Source organism: Eretmochelys imbricata, chromosome 4, assembly GCF_965152235.1.
Source record: "Eretmochelys imbricata isolate rEreImb1 chromosome 4, rEreImb1.hap1, whole genome shotgun sequence".
NCBI lineage: Eukaryota > Metazoa > Chordata > Testudines > Cheloniidae > Eretmochelys > Eretmochelys imbricata.
This window is the reverse complement of record NC_135575.1, coordinates 135,815,854-135,835,308: the sequence shown is the minus strand read 5'-3', so window position 1 is coordinate 135,835,308 and position 19,455 is coordinate 135,815,854. Positions and strand designations below refer to the sequence as shown.

General features: G+C 39.4%; 1 protein-coding gene across 4 annotated transcripts in view; it reads left to right on the top strand.

The window, feature by feature from the left end:
* The window catches only part of CTNNA2 (catenin alpha 2), a 715,434-nt gene that overhangs the window by 179,457 nt on the left and 516,522 nt on the right, over positions 1-19,455 (top strand). For all 4 annotated transcript variants that reach the window (XM_077814694.1, XM_077814693.1, XM_077814692.1 and 1 more), the window contains one exon: positions 3,652-3,855. In XM_077814694.1, the coding sequence (XP_077670820.1) occupies positions 3,652-3,855 (204 nt within the window). The remainder of the gene's footprint in view (positions 1-3,651; positions 3,856-19,455) is intronic.

Below are 19,455 nucleotides of genomic sequence, written 5' to 3'. Positions count from 1 at the left end.
ATGACAACCTAATTGAATTCCATCGCTATTTAGCTGACTCATCACAGAGACCATAGGGAGCCAGGAGACAGGCTGGCTAGTAAGGGATAAGTGGTGTGGAGAAGAGAGTTGTGGGTTTTGCATGGGGGAAGGGAAAGAGAACTTGGAACTGAGGGAAGCAGGGAGACTATCCAGTTGTCCACCTATGCTCCTCATATTGACCAATTCATACACATGCTTCTCTCCTCATGTTCCCAGCCACTTCTCCAGTTGTAGGGGGATATATAGGAGGAAGGATGCCCCAGTGGTTAAGACAGTAGTGTAGGACTTGAGAGATTTTCTCTGTGACCTTGTACAAGCCACTTGATGTCTCTGTGACACAGTTCCTATCTGTAAAATGGAGATAATAATGTTATCTCCCCTCAAAACCCCTACCTCACAGGGGTTTTGAGGATAAATACATTAAAGATTTTGGGGTGCTCAGATTTGGCAGTAATGGGGGACACACAGAAAATTGTAGTTCTGGAGTGATGGACCTGCTCGGAAGTGTCATGCTAGGACTGTGTTCTGGCAAACTCAGGGATTTGCCAGAGGAAGAAGCTGTCTCAGGAATGGAGTTTGTACATGGAAGCATGCTGGTTGGAAGATGAGTCTCTAAGGTGAAAAGTGGGAGAACAGGGAGGGAAAGCAGAGGTATGGAGGAGGTGCGGCATACTAAAGGGTGCCAAATAGGGGTATTTCAATATTTGTCTCTATGATTTAGCTGTAATAACCATGATGCAAAGTTACTATACACCTGTGGTGATTCCCCTCAAAAATCTTAGTTAATGTTGAGTTGAGATAGTAAAAATGTACATATAACCTATTGTGACAGGGTTGGGGATGACCACATCCAGTGTAGGACGAGTGCACCCCGTCACATTCCTAGACCCCAGTCAATATACTCGCCCTTCTTAGCAGGGGACTGTAGCCCAATGGCCAGAGTCAATCAATTGGTCCCCATCGGCAGAGCCGTAAGGCCTGGCGGCTATAGTCAGTAAGTTTGCTCCAGTGAGACAGGGCAATGCAGCGCAATGGCCAGTATCAAAAGATTTACCCCTTTTTGCAGGATAGTAGGGCCTAATAGCTACTACCAATACAGTCGCCCCAGGATGACAGGGCAGTAAGGCTTAGTGGCCGAAGTCCATGAATTCGCCCTTCTTGGCACGGCAATGAGGCCTAATGACTAATCAATGTACTCGACCCTAAGAGCTGGACCATGCAGCCCAATGGGCAAAGTCAATAGATTCGCCCCCTCTTTGTGGGGCTCTAAGGCGTAGTAGTCCCCGTCTATAGATTCACCCTTCTTAGCAGGGCAGTGAGGCCGAGTGGCCAAAATCAGTAAATTCATCCCGGTTTGCAGGGCAGTGGGCCAACCGACCAACGTTAATAGCTTTCAGAGGAGCAGCCGTGTTAGTCTGTATTCACAAAAAGAAAAGGAGTACTTGTGGCACCTTAGAGACTAACAAATTTATTTGAGCATAAGCTTTGCCGCAGTTAGCAGGGCTGTAAGGCCTAGCTGCCAAAGTCCATATATTTCCCCTCTCAGCAGGGCAGTGAGGCATAATGGCTAGAGTCCATGTATTCGCCCCTAATAGCTGGTCAGTTCGGCCCAATGGCCAAAGTCAATAGGCTTGCCCCTCTTAGCGGGACAGTAAGGCCTAGTAGCCACAATCAGTATATTCGCCCCAGGAAGACTGGCAGTAAGGCCTAGTGGCCAAAGTCAGTCAGGAAGGGGACCACCACACACAAGGGGGGGTGGGAGGGTGGCAGCCCTGGTAAGGGGTCCAGGCTCTCCCTCTCCACTGGACCCCAGCCCAAGGCCCTGGTAGTGGCAGGGGCACATGCCACTGAGTCAGTGGGGAGGTTCCGACTGAAACACAATGACTCAAAACACTGGCTCACTAACCAAGCCACTATCTAATTCCCCTGGGCTGCAGCTTACTGTAGTTTCTGTTGCTGTGGTCTGCTGTCTCCGGGTTCTCCGGTCTGCGCTGTCCCCAGTGACTCCTGAGGCAGCGGGTTCCCAATAGGTGCCTTAGCGTCTGCTTGGGTTACAGTGTCTCCGGCCTCCCTGGCCTCGGACTTTGGCTGATCCTCAGCTGGAGCCAACGGAGCATGTCCTTCCTCCCTGGCAGTCAGCCCCAACTGAGCTGAGCTGCTCCCTCTTATACCAGTGCACTTGGACCATGCCCAGTACAGTAAAGGGGGCATGGCTTCCTCAACCCACAATGTAGGGTTTGTTAGACCCACAGCAGGAGTCTCCCTATGAGATAGGAGAGCAGGCAGATACCAGACACAGTGTTCATATATAATCCACAAGTACTCCTTATTGCTTACAAAATAAACCACTCAGTTTACATTCATAACCCAAGCATACTACACCAGAATCTGAAGATCAGAACTAAAGTCCCAATGGCCAGTCGACATTCAGTCCAATCACAAGATGCGGGGAGCCAGGATTACCACATCTTAATCTAAACAGGGCTTTGGATCCACAAACGACTCCAAATTGTGAGTGTATCTAACATCCTTTATAATCCATTCTGTCACATCAGCAGTTGTCTGGGCAATTTCGAAGAGACAGTTCTGGGCAAATTGCGAAAATCCAAGAGGTTTAGAAACAGTCCCAGGCCCAAGATGTTCCTCTTTCCCCAGTTCTTGTTTACAACTGTAGCAGATACATTGCAACAGGTACATTGTCATGGCAAGATATGCAAAAGGTGGGGGAGATGAAGTATTATTTACCTTTGCCATTTCACATGTAATGGGGGGGAAAAAAACAGAATGATCAAGGGATTTGTCCAAACTAGCACAAGAAATCTGTGAAACTGGGAATTGAACCCTGCTCTTCTGAGTCCAGAGCAGTGGGTCAAATAAAAGTCAGTGCGCTGATAAACAAAAGCATAACCCTACCAGCCCAACACCTAAATGCAAGCTTACATTAGTACATTGTTTGTGTTTTTAAGTAAGGAAGAAATGTATTCACAGGACATGATGGTTTACACAAATCATTAAGCAATAGTTGTAAAAAATATGAAAAATATGTTAAGTCCTATTTAATGAAATCAGTGTAAATTATAATGATGCTGAAAATGTGGAGCAGACCTATTTATTGTACACAGAACTGAACATTAGATTACTTGAATAAATACAGAGGCAGTAATATTATATGATATTAACAGAGATTTAAGTATTCAATGAATATGTGACATTTGCAAAAAAAAAAAAATAGCATGTTTGGTACATTTCATGTACCAGTTCTCAGCTGTGAAAAGCTTCATAAGATCCAGTAAAAGTATAATAGTCAACAATTTACTGTGCTTAAAGGTCACCTCCTCCTTTTGCTTTAGGCTGTTGACATATTTGAAACTCATCTGTTGAGATGTTTATTTTAAACAAATTTTAAAACAAGCGTATGTTGTCTGGTCCTTTTAAAATATGTTATTTAAGGACCTCAAATTTAATAGAGACTAGATATTTCAGTAAGTGTAGTTCCTCCTGGAATGTAGCAGAGAACTCCTGTATTTATTCAGTAGGAAAGATGAAAAGCCATAAAAGGGGATATTTCAAAAACAATAGCAAACACCTAAGAATGCTATTCATTTTTCTACATTATGTTTTATATTTCAGAACAAGATTATTTTAGACCCTATGACTTTCAGTGAGGCCAGATTCAGACCATCTCTTGAAGAGAGGTTGGAGAGTATTATCAGTGGAGCAGCACTGATGGCAGACTCTTCATGCACACGTGATGACCGCCGAGAGAGAATTGTTGCTGAGTGCAATGCTGTACGACAGGCCCTCCAGGACCTACTTAGCGAATATATGAATAATGTAAGTTCTATGCTCTCTTTAGTTTTTTCCTCCTGTATGGATTGTTAAGCAGTTTTATGACTATTCTAAAATGCCTACATGCTTAGTAAAACTGACTATCCTAAATAGCAGCAGTTCAAGAAAATCAAGGTAGTCACTTAAAATGCTTCGGTGGTTTTCAACATTTGGGAGGTTGAGATTGCTTTATAGTAGTTTGTTACAAATAACTATATCCTGAAATGCATTTTGTTCTGAAAAGGAAAGCCCCCAATTGTAAGATTCCCTCACTCTACTGCAGAATAAGAGACTACTGTGTTCTGAATCAGTGATTTGTTTCATTTTAACTAAAAGGTAGTCCACGCAACTTTTAAATATTTCTAGTGAGCCCAAACGCTGTTGTGAAATGTGTATAAAACTCCTAGTTGGTAAGCAAACAGGGAACGTGGATAAGTCAAATGAAAATATCCTAGATACTATTTTTGTAAAAGAAAATGTGTACAGTCGGTTTCTAGCATTATTCATTGTTGTAGGGAAATAGTCATGTAGTGTTTTATTCAGATGTACACACAGAAGTTCACATGAAGTTTGCATGTGGGAGGATGTAGTTAAACCATGAGGATTCTTATTTGCTAACAATGTAATTGGAGCTATTAACTGTAAGTGTGCAGATTCCCTGAATCTGTTCAGTATTATCTGTCATTATTGCACTGCACATAATGAAATGTTTTTAAAATATCTTAAATACATCAGTCACCACAGTGTAGACATACAGTATCATTTGCTTTATGTGTATAATCTCCTAAATGATAAACATCCTCTTCTTAACAGTGCCTATGTATACTTCCAAAATTATTTGTGGATATTCTGCACTATTGTTACTAGACTCATCCATAATTGCAAGGCTGTGATATATGCAGTGAGGTCATAACCAGCCAATAACCTTTTTTTTATATTACAACTTAATTCCTAGAAATATTGTCGGAAGCAGTTCTTCTCTGACAATATGGTGGTAGCCACTTCAAGAGGTAATGGTGATGCCCATGTCTTTCCATGAGCTCCTAGATACTGTGTTTAAGGATATTACAGGGTTTCAAATCCATTTCCCCTTTTTTGAACATACATTATATGATTGGAAATATTTCCAAATGAGTATTTGCACATTTAAGCCATCCAAATATATTTACCAGAGCAAGTGTTCTACTGCATGCCTCATTTTTCATCTGCTGGTAATGTTAGAGTTTAAGTAAACACATTGCATATTTTGATCCTGTTTTTTCCAAGTCCCCAATTCTGATAAATGTTGAAAACTAACATTCAAGGATTAAGTGTTTTTATTATTATTATTATTATTATTATTATTATTATTTCTAGTTGCAAGACTGATAATATACAATATCAAACCAGTGAAAGTATTCAATCTTCTATTTGCTTTATTGTATACCTGAGACAACTAGAATTTATTTCTTAAATTGCTTATATTTTCTTTTTACTGTTCAGTAAAATGGTGTTGGCTTCAAGGAACAGCTATTTCCCCAGTCTAGGATTACAACACAGAAATTGTTTGCTGTTTTTTAAGGTGACAGTTGATATGTTCTTTTGGTGCAAATGACAGCAAAGCTGATGTTCTTTTATCTTGAGGTGAAAGCCGTAAAGAGAGTGAGTTAAAGAACAGGTGATGATGATGTGAAATATAGCTTTTTGGATTGCTGTCTGCAGAATCTTGTTTCACAGAATTATTACTTTTAGGTGTAAGCTCTAAAAGGTCTCTACAAAGATCATTCCAAAACTGATGGATTGTTGTATCCTGTTTCTTATGTACCATGCTTTGTGATAGCAAAATGAATTTGCCCTTGCTTCAGAAACATTACTTATTTTATTTCTGACACCACTTTCAGATAAGGCAAAAGAATCTTTAGAGTTTAAATGACAGCATACGTTTATGACCATGCAGAGGATGGCTAATGTAGTTTCAGGGTTTCTCTTAGAATGCTTAGTGGAACAGAGTTTTGTTTTACACTTTATATATGGTGTTTAAGTAACTGAGCTGATGGATATTTGTCCATCTTTATATTTCTATTCTTCTAATAGCAGTCTAATTAGATCTAAGATCCATAATTCCCAATTCTTTTTCTCTTCATGTTTCGTATGGAACGTAATGAAATCAGTTTAACAGTTCATGTATAAGTAACTTCTTCTTAACAAATGAATGTTTAGTTTGAGGTATAGTATTTCAAACTTAAAAAATAAATTATGTCATGTAATCACTTCCTAGTTGTTTTTTGGTTTTTGGTTTTTTAAGATACAACATTTGTATCTACCGGCATGGCTTCCATTTTTGTTTTTAACCCCTGTCTTGATAAGAGGACATGGGGTTTTCAGTAATGAGAAGCAAGTGCTTTACAACTGCCAAAGATTTCAGTTGCAAAATTCCCAAAAGTTTGGTAGAATTGTTGCAAGGTAAAACTAAATCTGATTTCGATAAGGCATGACTTGGAACAACTGACAGCCTGATCAAGAGATGGCCAGTCTGTAAGAGTATATTGTTCCCAGTTAGTACTGAGACACGTTTGCAGAGCTGTCCAAGGGAAGCTTGTAGAACATCTGCCCAGAATGCCTTTAACCAGTGCTATCAGTACCTCATTTTAAATCTACTCCTATATTGTTTTGATTAAAGAACAAGAGGAAGAGGTAATGGAAAAAACTGAAACTTTGTGGCTAATAATCAGTCATAAAATGTGCACGCTCCTTTGATACTCTTCATTAAGAATACCGTTATTTTATGCCAGTAATATTGCATGCCAGTATTTCAGAGAGACTGTACATTGCAGTTGCAATGCTATTATTATTTTCTTGCCTATTCAAATGTTAATAGCTCTGCTCAACCGAAAAGTGCCCCTCCACTTACCCTCTTCAGTGATCTAGGGCAAGGGAGACTCACTCTTCACCTACAAGTTGTTTTTTTGTTTCATGTTGTTTAAAGAAGAGTCTTGATTCTCCGTGCCCTTGCACTAAGCTAATCCTTTACACCTGTGCATAGTGAGTACAAAGTGGGTATAAACTGTAGTGTGTTACCTCTCATTTTACAATCCGTTTGCTCAGGTATGAATGACTAGGTGCAAAACAGTAGAATTGGACTGGATGCATTCAGTCTTAGGACAAATCAGCCTATCTTACTTTTCACTATTGTGACAATAGGTGATGTTACCATAGCTTTAGGTCAAACTGGTAACGGAAAGAAAATTGTGATGCAGGAGGGAGAATTCTTCTGCTCATTTTGTAGATCCCTGATGTGCTAGTGAGTTGCTAACAATGTCCGTCTAGCTAATTATATGCTTGAAATGGCGTTCTTGTATATAGCATACACTGCCACCTATACAATGTTCCAAGCAAATTTTTATTGAGCCGATCAGCGCTGGTTTGTAGTTCAGAAAGATGCCACTGGATGTCTGATCAGTTGGTGAGGGGAGAGGCACGGTAGGACTTCAGGGTCTGAGGATCCTGTAAAAAGCTTTGTTCCCTCTCTCACTGTTCAGACATTAGTTTTTATATTCAGGTGGAAGGAAGGTTTGCAAGGGGGAAAAGGGGGAAGACTAAGTTTCAATCTCAGAAAAAAACGATTTTCAATATTATGAAGATTTCAGGCAAAGTGACACAACTTTGCTAAGAAGGGGTGAAAAGACAAAACTTGACAATTTCACTTTGATTTTCATTAATATACTGAATTAGATTTGGTTCAGTTTTATTCCCTCATCAAATATTCAGATATTCTGGCTCCATTGCAAATATTTGTTTGAATGATTAATACCGTGGAAGGTTTTGCAGTATTAGCCCACAGGAGCTCTATCATTGTTTTTAATAATTGTATATTGGTATTGTGATCGTGCACAAAAGCCCCCATGAGGACTGGGGTTCCATTGTGCTAGATGTACAAACACATAGGAAGCACCTCGAAGAAGACAAGATAGACAAAGTCATAAACCTCATATAACTAAAATGTCAAAGGTATGTATCTTGTCAGTTACATTTTTTTTAAGATTTCCCCTCAATGGTCCCTCTTTCTTTCTTTCTTAGCTCTCCCAAGGGACAACTCTGATTTTATTGTGAGTCTCATGGTATTTGGTGATTTTTTTTTTTAAGCTGTAGCTCCTGTAGTTTTGCGATACTTTTCTTTTTAAATGAAAGAGATTAAGTTTCTAGTCCTCATGTCTTCAGAGAAGAGCTTGAAAGGAGAACGCATCAGAAATTTTTGCTGTCTAGTTTCATGCCAGTTTGGTTACCTGGCTCCTTGGCAGACTCCCAGCTCTTCAGCCTGGTGGGATGATGGGAAGAGCCCCACAAATTGTAAACGTGCCAGCTCCTATGCTTCTTGCTCTGCCAGTGCTCCCAGGCTTCCTGGCTCCACTTCAGCCCACCTGGTGAGCTGAAAGGGAATCAGGATCCTGCAATCCCCAGATAACCAGGGAGCCTTGGACCTTTGGGATCTGGGGCTTCCAGGCTCCTGGCTCCCCTTCATTTTATAGGCAGAATTTCATTTTTAAATTGTCTAATTGTTCCAAGTTTTGAAAAAAAAATATCATTAATTCTGTTACCTGGAGAATTTTGAAATTTTGGGTTTTCATTCCAAATTGGAACAAAACCCAATTTTGAAATCCCATAATCCTTCTTGAAAATGTGAATCCCAAAGACCCAAACACCAGAAGACAAATAAAAAACTCAAAAAGTAAAATTTCCTATAATCTCATTTTTAAATCAGTCTCATGATTTGCGGGGCTAACTCAGGTTTTTTGTGTGTGTGTGTGTGTTTTTTAAATCTTGGGATTAGTAATACTGAAGTCTCCCACCCCTGGCCCCACCACAAGAATATTCAGAAAATATGGCTACGTCCACTGTATAAAAGAGGGGTGTGATTCCCCTGCTCTGTACACATACTCATGCCAGCTTTCATGAAGCTAGCCCAAGTATAAATAGCAATATAGCACTGGAATGGGTTACCTAGGGAGGTGGTGCAATCCCCTTCCTTAGCGGTTTTAAGGTCAGGCTTGACAAAGCCCTGGCTGGGATGATTTAGTTGGGGATTGGTCCTCCTTTGAGCAGGGGGTTGGACTAGGTGACCTCCTGAGGTCCCTTCCAACCCTGATATTCTATGATTCCCAGTAGAATGGCTTTGCCATGCTGACTTTGTACCCACCATTACCCCATGCTACCATGGTGACACTACCATTTATATTCTCACTAGTTGTGAGAATGATGAGTTGTGCCAACAGGTGACCCCCTTCTTGGGTAATCACACCCATAGCTTGTAGTGTAGATTAGCCTATATGGGAGAGGGAAACACCTTCTAATATCCCCACCATTTCCAAAAAGCCACAATTAACTCCTCCCTGACAATAATCAGCCTGTTAGATCAGTGCTCGTACTACTGAGTGTCACAGGCTCAATGGTAGTTAACTTTCCTGTTTTCAGAAAAAGTGTGGAAATGGGGCCTTCCTGACTGGCGTCTTCCTCCAGAGTCCACTGGCTCTTGGCACTTCTTTCCACCCTGGAGAAGACTGGGGTCTGCTTCTGGTATGGGATTCTAGGTGCAGGACAGGAGAACACAGTGGCTGGTCCCTGCCTGCAGGCTCCCAAGTCAACTCCTAAAGCTCTTCCCCTTTGTGAAGTGGGACTGCTTTTGGCCGGAGCTCTGGGCAGGGAGACAGGGAATTTGCATGGCCATTGAGTCTCATGGGCTCAGGAGCTTCTGTTGGGTTCCCCCCTTGCGGTTCAGGGAATGTTTCTGGTCAGGGCTTTGGGGCCTGTCTGGCTGTTTCCTGCACCTAGTATCCAAGAAAGACTAACAGACGTATTGGAGTATAAGCTTTCGTGGGTGAATACCCACTTCGTCGGAAGCACCCACGAAAGCTTATGCTCAAATACGTTTGTTAGTCTATAAGATGCCACAGGACTCTTTGCCGCTTTTACAGGTCCAGACTGACACAGCTACCCCTCTGATGCTAGTATCCAAGAGTCACTGCTGCTGCTTTTCCTGCAGATGGGGTTCCTCTATCAGCAGGTACACTAAGGCTGGGGAAAGGGAACTTCATAGCAGCACTCTCTGGGACTTAGAATGAACTTCAGAATGCATGCATTCAAAATAGTGACAGGGTGCAGCAGCAATCTTTTAAAGACCCGCTTATTCTATGGCGTAAATTTAGTAGAAGCAGAATCCTCTTGTTGTTTTCCTTGTTACTCTGCTCCTCCTCAGCATTTCCCAGATTTCTGATCCTTCTCCTCAATCTGTGTGGGCTTTTGTTTTTAAAGTCCCTAAACATATTTGATATGACACAGTGGAAAGATTCCCCTTAACCCTTCGGTGCTTTTTTGTAACTTGTCCTCCAAAGTTGTCGCCTGTTCTCAACTCCTGGTCACTGGAGCTCTGTGGCTATACCATGGGTCTATGGAATGCCCGGTCTGAAGATAAAAAATGTAAGGGAATGAAGGTAGAGAAAATGTAGACCTTCAGGTGGTTTTGCTCACTGAAATACTGGAAATACATTTGAGTTTGTCCCAGATAAAATGGTATTTTAAAAAAGTGCTGCAGTGAGTAAAATCTAAAAGTCTTTAATGGGCAGTTAGAGGTCATTGTTCTTGAAGGCACAACCAAATTGGAATGAAAGAGGTGATGGAAAATGAAAATCTATGGACTCTCAAGACACTGTCAAGTTCCATATTTAACAGCTATAGCTGAACTCATATTTAAAAAAGGAAAAAAATCATTCTTACATCCTTTAGAGAGGTGGCTCTGAATCATGCAAGATTAATTGGTGTGACAGTGAACATTAAATTACATTCACGAGACAGCAAAATGTCCATAGTTGTCTCGAACTCCGTAATCAGTGATTGGTGACAGAGGTTGACTGCTGAGTCATCAGAATTGTCTGATTTAGTTACAGCAGCCTAGAAAGGACAATCTATCAATTGTTCTCAGTATTGCTCTGCTAGCTTTTCAAGGAATACTTAGAAAAGCAAGTTTTAGTTAAAGCTACATACTGTAGTTCAAGATTGAAATAATGAACTGGGCCATTTCATTTTGCTCTCCTAGAGGATCTCTGGAAACAGTTTTATATTTCCTGGCCTGAAAAAGTGATGTGGAAACAAACAGGTTGGGACTGTGAAAGGGTGGGTCTCTGCCTTTTTAAGTACCAGTCAGAACAGTGTGTTTATGTTGCAATGATCCATCCCTGAGATATCAAGCAATTTTTAGTAACTGATTCAATATTTTGTTGAAAATGAAGTATTCGGGCAGTTTTTTAGAAGCATACTGGCTTTATTGGGTGAGAGAAATGCAGATTCTCCCCCTCTTCACAAAATTCTGAGCAGTTGAGTCACTGGGATGGTTGACAACAATATCATTTTTCCTGGTACTTCTTATGGAAATCATGAAATGTGCTGTTTCAAAGTGATTATCAAATTCCTGGCTTGCCTAGCACCCGGTTGCTGGCAATCTCACTCTAACTCCTACTTCCATAGGATGTACCCATCTAGCTGTCTAAATTTGAGAGACTTCTGGGTACCTTACCTTTCCCCAACTACAAAAAATTTACCATCTGCATACCCTACCCAGAACACTAGTTCAAAGGGTCCCAGCTACATGGCAAGTAGTTTGGTTTCTTGTCTTTTCTTGGTAACAGCAGCAGGACCTGGTGTTGATATACCCATTGCTTAGCACTTTTATGATAGTACTGTGGGAATCTGTGTTGCCTGCAGGTTTTTATAAGCAAAAGCTGCTACAGAATCCAGATGTTTCCATAATTTCAGGATATTCAGGATCACGTTTGCTGCCTTGTGTTTCCTTTTGCAGGGCCAAAATATCCGGTTGCTCTCCTCCATAAACACAATTCACAACAGGCAAGCCCTGTAGAAAAGAGTGGTACCTCGTGCTTTGCAGATAACAGTTATATATAAGCACTTTGTCCAATTTTGGGCTTTGGTAATCACATTTACACAGCATTCCTTTGAGTGTTCTATTAAAAGGATCAAGTAGGTTATCTGTTTGAGCATGATAGACTGTGGTTTTATCTGACTTTAAAAATATCTAGGAGAAAGCATGCTTCTTGCAGCACCTGAGAAGTAATGCTCGTGCCATGGTCTGTCAACATTATTACCTTGGGCATGTCAACCTGGGAGAAATGTTTAAATATGTCTTGGGTTCTACGCTGGCAGGAGATAGGTTCCATATGTGTTGTTGAAATACCCAGAGAGCTCTGTTTCCAGGAAATCCTTGGAATGAGAATTTGGGAAAATGAATTCCTGTTTGAGGTTCACTGATGATTCTGACCAGCATATTTCCTTCTAAGTCAAAATCGAAATACTAGGTCCACCCGAGCCTCACTAACCACAGCCAAGCACTCATATATGTGACTGAGCTTTTCATTGCCTCTTTTTCTCTTCTATAAAATTAGTGGAACTGAGTGATTGGTCATCCACTAATGGTATAACCTTGAATGAATTCCCCCTAGTTGAGTATCCCTGGAGGGTCTTAAAGCACACTAAGTTGCAGTGCCACTGTGGGCCCTTTTCCTTTGTTCCTTCTGGGTAACTATTATTCCATTCTTAGCTAACCAGTATTCTGTCTCTACTGCCTCCACCTACTGGGCCAGAAAGTTCAGAATAACTAAAATGAAAGACCTTTCAAATCTGCCAGTCATGGATCCAACTGAGTCCAGGTCAGTGCCACCATTGATTTGAAAACATATCAGTCTGTTCCCACTCATGGTCTAAAACTTCAGTGGAACAAGGGAAACACACACACACACACGGTTACAATAAAAATCATATACAGTGGGAATAACCATCACTGAAGTTTGGCTGGTTTCAGAGTAACAGCCGTGTTAGTCTGTATTCGCAAAAAGAAAAGGAGTACTTGTGGCACCTTAGAGACTAACCAATTTATTTGAGCAAATAAATTGGTTAGTCTCTAAGGTGCCACAAGTACTCCTTTTCTTTTTTGAAGTTCGTCTATTTACTGTCACTATAACCCAGGAGTTAAGGTAAGGCTGGATTTCTTTTTAAGTGCAGCCAATGTGCAACATCATGGCAGACAGATGTATGTCAGGGCCCACTATCCATTCTGGCACAAACATTTCAGCATAATAAGAATCTAACAGCCCTTGAAACTTAAGCTCATGAATTATGACGGGAATCAAACAAATCTTGCAGTACCACTGGAGACATCTGTAAAATGGAGTTGCAAGCTACAGCATAGTTATAATCCTTCAAGGGGCAGGAATGACAGCCATGACCCTCCTACCTACGTGAAAAACAACTCCAGGTGCTGCTTTTTCCTGAGGTTGTACAAGATCTGGCATAAACTCGTGTGGCAACTGTCACTGCCCCTTGACTTCCCTAGAGAGATTCACCCAGAGCCTAGTCTATCCCAAGTGGAATTTTTGATGTTTTCAGTACAGTTCTGGGCAATCAGGGTTAAATTGGTAAAATATTTGGTCCACTGCAAGTCTTTCAAAAGACATCAGAGAAAACTCTATTTTTCCTTTACTATCTCTCCTGGCTTCTCTTCATCTGAACACCCAGCCCTGTGTCTTCCTAGCTAATCTCACACTTCCACAGTCAATCTCTGAAACCAGGAAATTCTCCACCTGTCATGTGGTCACCTAGGCTGGCCTCAAATGCAATCATTGTCTCCAGCCAGTGGAAACAATGTGGTTCTGACATAATCCGCTCTACTACTTCTCCAGTGGAGTTAGGCTCTGTTTGCAGCCACTGATTGCAGAGGCAAAACCAGTTCCTGTGCCATGGCTTGAAATCATGAATTAACTGCTCTAAACTGCCACAATAACCTTTCTCACTCCCCCAGCTCATACAGAATGTCTGACTATAGATTATATCTTTGAGAAGATTATAATCACCAGTCCATTGAGCTATAGGCCTCTTAGGGCTCCCCCCCAGCAGGCCCATTGCTCAACATAAGTGTTCTTCCCAAATGTTCAAATGGTTCAAGATACGGCTCAGAGTCATTTCCTCATCCTGTTTTATCAAGAACCCTCTCCTGTTTGGAGTTTGGCACAGGGTGGTACAGCTCTTTCTACCATTGGGGTGTCTATCCTATTTGCTTCATTTAATATTCCTACTGGTGTTGCTGTTGTAGCATCAGTGGGAAATAGTTGGGAACTATTCATTCTCCCACTGCTAAGCTATCCACAACATCAGTTTTTACTTTTTTTTGTTTTTAATTAGTCTTCACTCTCTGTATGAGTCTGGAATTTCACATCCCTTCTAACCAGGGATTAGCGGGGTTACTAGGAAGGAATTTAGCAATAATGAGCAGGATTTTTCGGCAGGAGCAAATCTTTATCAGCATACATCTGAACAAGCTGCAAGCAGAAAAATATAAACATAACTGAAAGTTTCCAAAACCTAAATTTCGCCCAGCCTGCATGACCAGGATGTCGAACACTTTGCATTTCAAAAGGCATTCTCCCTCTTTTGTCTCTTCCCCAGAGCACCCGTGCTAGGGTAAGAGACCCAAAACCAAAAGTAAATTCCTTGTTTTCTGAGGGCCAAGTAATACTTTTATTGTGGTGTTTGTTTATTCTTAATTCCTGGTACTGCCCACAAAGGACATAGTACAAATGCAAAAGAATATGCAATCCCTGAACTGAGAAGTGAATGTTCCATACATCCCGACACACACGCGCATACACACATTTATAAAGTGTGTGTGTGTGTGTACATGACTCAGTTCTGGGGAAAATGAATGTATGGAGAAAAGGGATATTCAACAAAAACAATGCAACCTATAAATAAAACTGTATGACCAAGGGTATTTCTTCACAAAAGTACAATAGCAAATTGTCTACAGTTCATAATTTCTGTCATCTCCTCTATGTGCCACTACAATCTATATAAACTATTATATTATACTTTACAGAATATATGACTTGTTCAATAGAACTAAGGGTACTCAGTGTGTTGTTTTTTAATCCCTTTTTTAAATCCTTCCTCAGGCTCTCTTCCTCTTCAGTTACTATGAGATGTCTTCCTACAGGGTATGATCTTTTATCCTTTTTCCCTCTTAGGCCCAAATCAGCAGAGTTCTTAAGGGCAGGCTTAACTTTTAAGGGCTTGAGTTAGCACACTAAAAATAGCAGTGTGGACTTGGGTTCGCATGTCCAGGTGGGGCAGATTTGAGACCGCAAGTTACAACGTCCACACTGCTGTTTTTAGTGTGCTAGCTCAAGCTAGACTAGTGTGAGGCTATCCGCCTGGGCTAGGAGGCTCATTCCCAGATGCAGTGTGGACATATCCTAAATGTCCAGGCACAATCTCCCTCTCCTTTTGCCCCCATGAGTGCGCCTGAATATTTATACCTTACAATTGTTGCCACCCCTCTAAAAGTCACTATAATCAAATAAAAGGGATATGTGACTTGTCCAATAATACAAACGGTACGGTACAACACGAAGTCTTTCTATCATTTTCATTCTGCCCTCCTTTTTTATTTTAGAAGTATAGGGTAACAATTTCTTTTTCTTATTTCAGTTCTTCAATAGTAATAGACTATTTTTTGGTTGTTTTGATGCATCTGCTTACAGAAGTAAAGACTCCTTCAACAGCTAATCATATACACTTTGCTAGGTGAGAAGTTTGTACTTCAATAACGATTGTCAGTTCTTGAGTGACTGAACATGCTATTGTTTAAAGTTATTTGTTCATCTGTTTATACCTTCCAGAGTGAACCCTGATTATAGTTGTGTGACTGTTCAATACTCTTTAACTACTCTTTTCAGTGTTGGAGTTTGCGTGTATGGGTCATTAATTTGTTGCTATTGTTTGTCTGCATGTCATAGGGAGTTTATTATCCTGTTGTGAGAGAAGTTTTTCTGTAGTTAATGCAATATCATTTGTGGTATGATGATTTTGCTTTCTATATGTACCTCTGCTTTGTGCATATTTCTCCTGCATTTCAGTATTTTTACAGGGCAGATTTCCATCTTTGTATATCCTATAGATGTTGGGCACAAAGAAAAAACGTCTTAAATATTTATTGGAAATGTATCAAAATAAACATGTCTGCTGAAATTAGTGAGCTTACAGAAACTCATGTTTTTAATTTATTTTTCCCAAAAGGCTTCATGTCTTCTGCTCTCTTAAGGATTTTTGGTATCATGGCATCTTAATTATGTAATATCCAGATATAAGGCCAAAAAACCTACAGACAGTAGCAGGAACATATGGTGTCAGTTAGGTATCTCCATTTTGATTCCTCTAGATTCTGTACTTTCTGTGGTTTAGCATAACCGGGATTGTCAACAGAGGTGGCTGTACATGAGACTTGTCTCAGGCAGCATGCAGGTCCATGTAAGCAATATGGTTTTTGGGAGGGAGGTATCTTATCGATATCACAATTTGAGATATAGAGTTATACCATTTATCCCTACATTAACCAGACTTTGACCTATAATAGTAATTTTAAAGCTGCCTTGTATTTAATCCATTTTATGTATAAAATCAGTTCTTCCTCTAACTACAAAACCAGTAGTGATTGAAATTTAAAAAAAAATGAATCCCCTCCAATATTAATACATAAATTAACAATGGTGTTTTAATAACCAGGGTGCATTTCCTTGAAGGTCACATGTAAAGGCCAATCCTCTCTTTTACATGTGTGTTGGAAATTCTATTTTTATTTTGCATTAGGCATCAAAACTTACATTAAATGTGAAAATTGAAAAAATATATATGCTGGATACTCTAGTATGTAAACATGTGCCATGTATATATTGCAGTGGTGAGTTTCATTTATTTGGATGTCATGTAAAATTACAGGTCAATCAGTGCTACTACTGTTTGGATTACTGTTTTTCTTGTAATGGTTATTCTGATATGATTCTGTTTAAGTGTTTGATGGACTATAAGAATTCAGACGCCCTTTTAGAAGCCTGGTTCTGAAATAATGGGCTTGGTCCAGAAGAGGGCACACTTGCATGCTATAAGGATTCTCTGCATAATTAAAAGAACTGCATTCTGATATTGTATAGCTGTAATAAAAGGAAATTTAATAATAAACAAAAATGAAAGCTTATTTTTATTAGGTACAGGATCTTTAACAAGACACCCGAGTCAAAAGGTTTGTGAAGACAAATAAATTATTTTGAATGTTGTGTAGTATATGTGCATAAATGAGCAAATCAAAGATTAGGTGCTAAATCCCTCTTGCATTTCTGAAAAGTATTGGCATTTTGGTTTTAAAATATTAGAGAAATTATTGTTCCAGGAATAAACATGTATTTTTTCTGATTTATCTCTATATGGGAAGATATCACAGATGTATGCTGAAATATACAAAGGATATACAGTACTGATATAGGCTACTTACAAGTTTCCTTCTACTAAAGTAAATTATACAATATAATGAAATGTCATAAAGTAATTGCATTGTTTTCAGTGGAATTTTACTGTCTGACCTGTCATATCATCTTATGATTTAATGATTACAATAGAATTACTGTGACAGATCATAACCTTGTGAGTATATCATAGGGTAACTCGTCAGTTAACTTAAATTTATTCCATCCAGATCTGTGTGTTCTTCGTACAATAGCAGCATGTGATGTTTTTGTTTTTAACATAGACAAATGAAAGTAAGAAAAATAACCTGTGATATGATCAGTTTCCTAAAACTCACATATTACAATATCAGGGTTTTTTTAACAGAAGGGAAACTGGGTTGGAACATTAATTTTTTCAATTTATTCTTGGATTTTTAGCACTGAATTTAAAATATTGGATTTCTTTTCACAAAACAGTTGAATCTGATATCTTATTAAACATCTAGCATAAAATATGATTATTTTGGGTTAGCTTGTAATATATCAGGATATCACAAAACAAATGCAATGGAGTCACTGTCACACAAGTAGCATATGCAACTTACATAGAACTCATTTTATCACCAGGTAAATATATTTTAAATATCACCTTTGTCTTGTTACTGATACAAGAAAAAACAATTTTAAATAGTTTGGCTTCCATTTTGTTACACTGAAATTATATGGAATTTCCTGACATAGGAGGAGTTCACTATAATACCTTTATGTGTAAAAGGTTTTCCTGTTCATTAGTCTTAAAATGTAATATACAATGAAACCTGAAATAATATACTGCACATCTATTATTGCAATACGTTTATTATTGCAGTATATAGGGCCCTCATTTGGATCCACTAGTGGGGATCCCTGTGCCATGCTGAGCCCCACTGAAGTCATTCATGTATCAAAATGATAGCAAATCATCACGGAAGTCATGCAGTCGTATGTGTCCAGGCAAAAGGATGTGAATGCAACTTTGGGGCCGTAGAAAGCAAAAAGAATATCTTCCCTTAACACATTAGGATTAATATTACAGTCCACCACATACACTTTACACCTGATCCTCTGCTGGTGCAAACTTAATAATGGAGTTGTCAGTGGTGAAAGTTAGAGTGCACCCTCTGCTACTCTAACTTCTGCCAATGCTGGGAAGTCAAGGATCACTGAATCAACTGGTGCCCTTGCAGACGCCACTCTTCACTATGACCAAGTACAGCTCCGACATAGTGGAGAATTGGGGCCTATGGGCTAGATCTTAGGCTGGTTTAAACTGTCACAGTCCCATTAGTTCCAGTGGAGCTATGTCAATTTACATTAGCCGAGGATCTGGCCCTACATCTTTAAATAGCATAACTAGATTTTTGTATTATGATAAAACATTTGTTCTTCACTATGAAATCAAAGAGCCCCAAAAGAGAATTCTACTGCTCTAAATGAATTTTTTAAACATTATTTAGAATACCTTGGGGCACAATGTATAGTAATGTAGTTACTACAAGGCTGTCAGATTCATTGCCAAATGGTATTCAGAATCCAGGGATCAGATAAATTAGATTTTAATTGGGTTTTAAGGCTAAGCTGAATAAGTAGATAAGGTAGAATTAACCAGAGACATATTAATGTAATGAAACCCTTGCCTCTCTTAGGCTATTGTATTAAAAACTATACAATCTGTCGTTGATAAGAAATGTCATGGAAGAGTCGAAAAAGATTGACACGGATAGGTAGAGGAAATGGTGTTATCTAATATAATCACATTATCTTGAACACTGGAAACCCAAGGAACTGGACAAAATTGTGTTAGTTATATTTTATTATAGCAATTTGATGAAAAAACAAAATTGAATTTTACCCAGCTGGTAGGACCACTGAGGCAGAGAATGTACTGGTTTTTATTTTTTTAAAGAGCAAAATTGAAATTACTGCTTATTGTGAAAGGATAGTAACATTAGCTTGTTTATCTCACTTCTTATTAACAAGCTGATGATTTTTTACAGTGGAGAATTAAATTTTCATTGCAGACATGACCTTTTTCCTAATAACTTCATTTTGTCTGTCTTTCATCTGGCTTTTGTATAGACATGTTCAAATGTCTGAAATTTAAATTAGGTTATAAAATTCAAGCACCGCACTCACTCCTTATACCATTACTTCAGTTTAAAAATATCTGTTACCTGTTAAAATTAAACAATATTTTGAATGCCTAAGGGCCTCGTCCTGCAAACCTTTATGTGTGTAATTTATTACATAAATG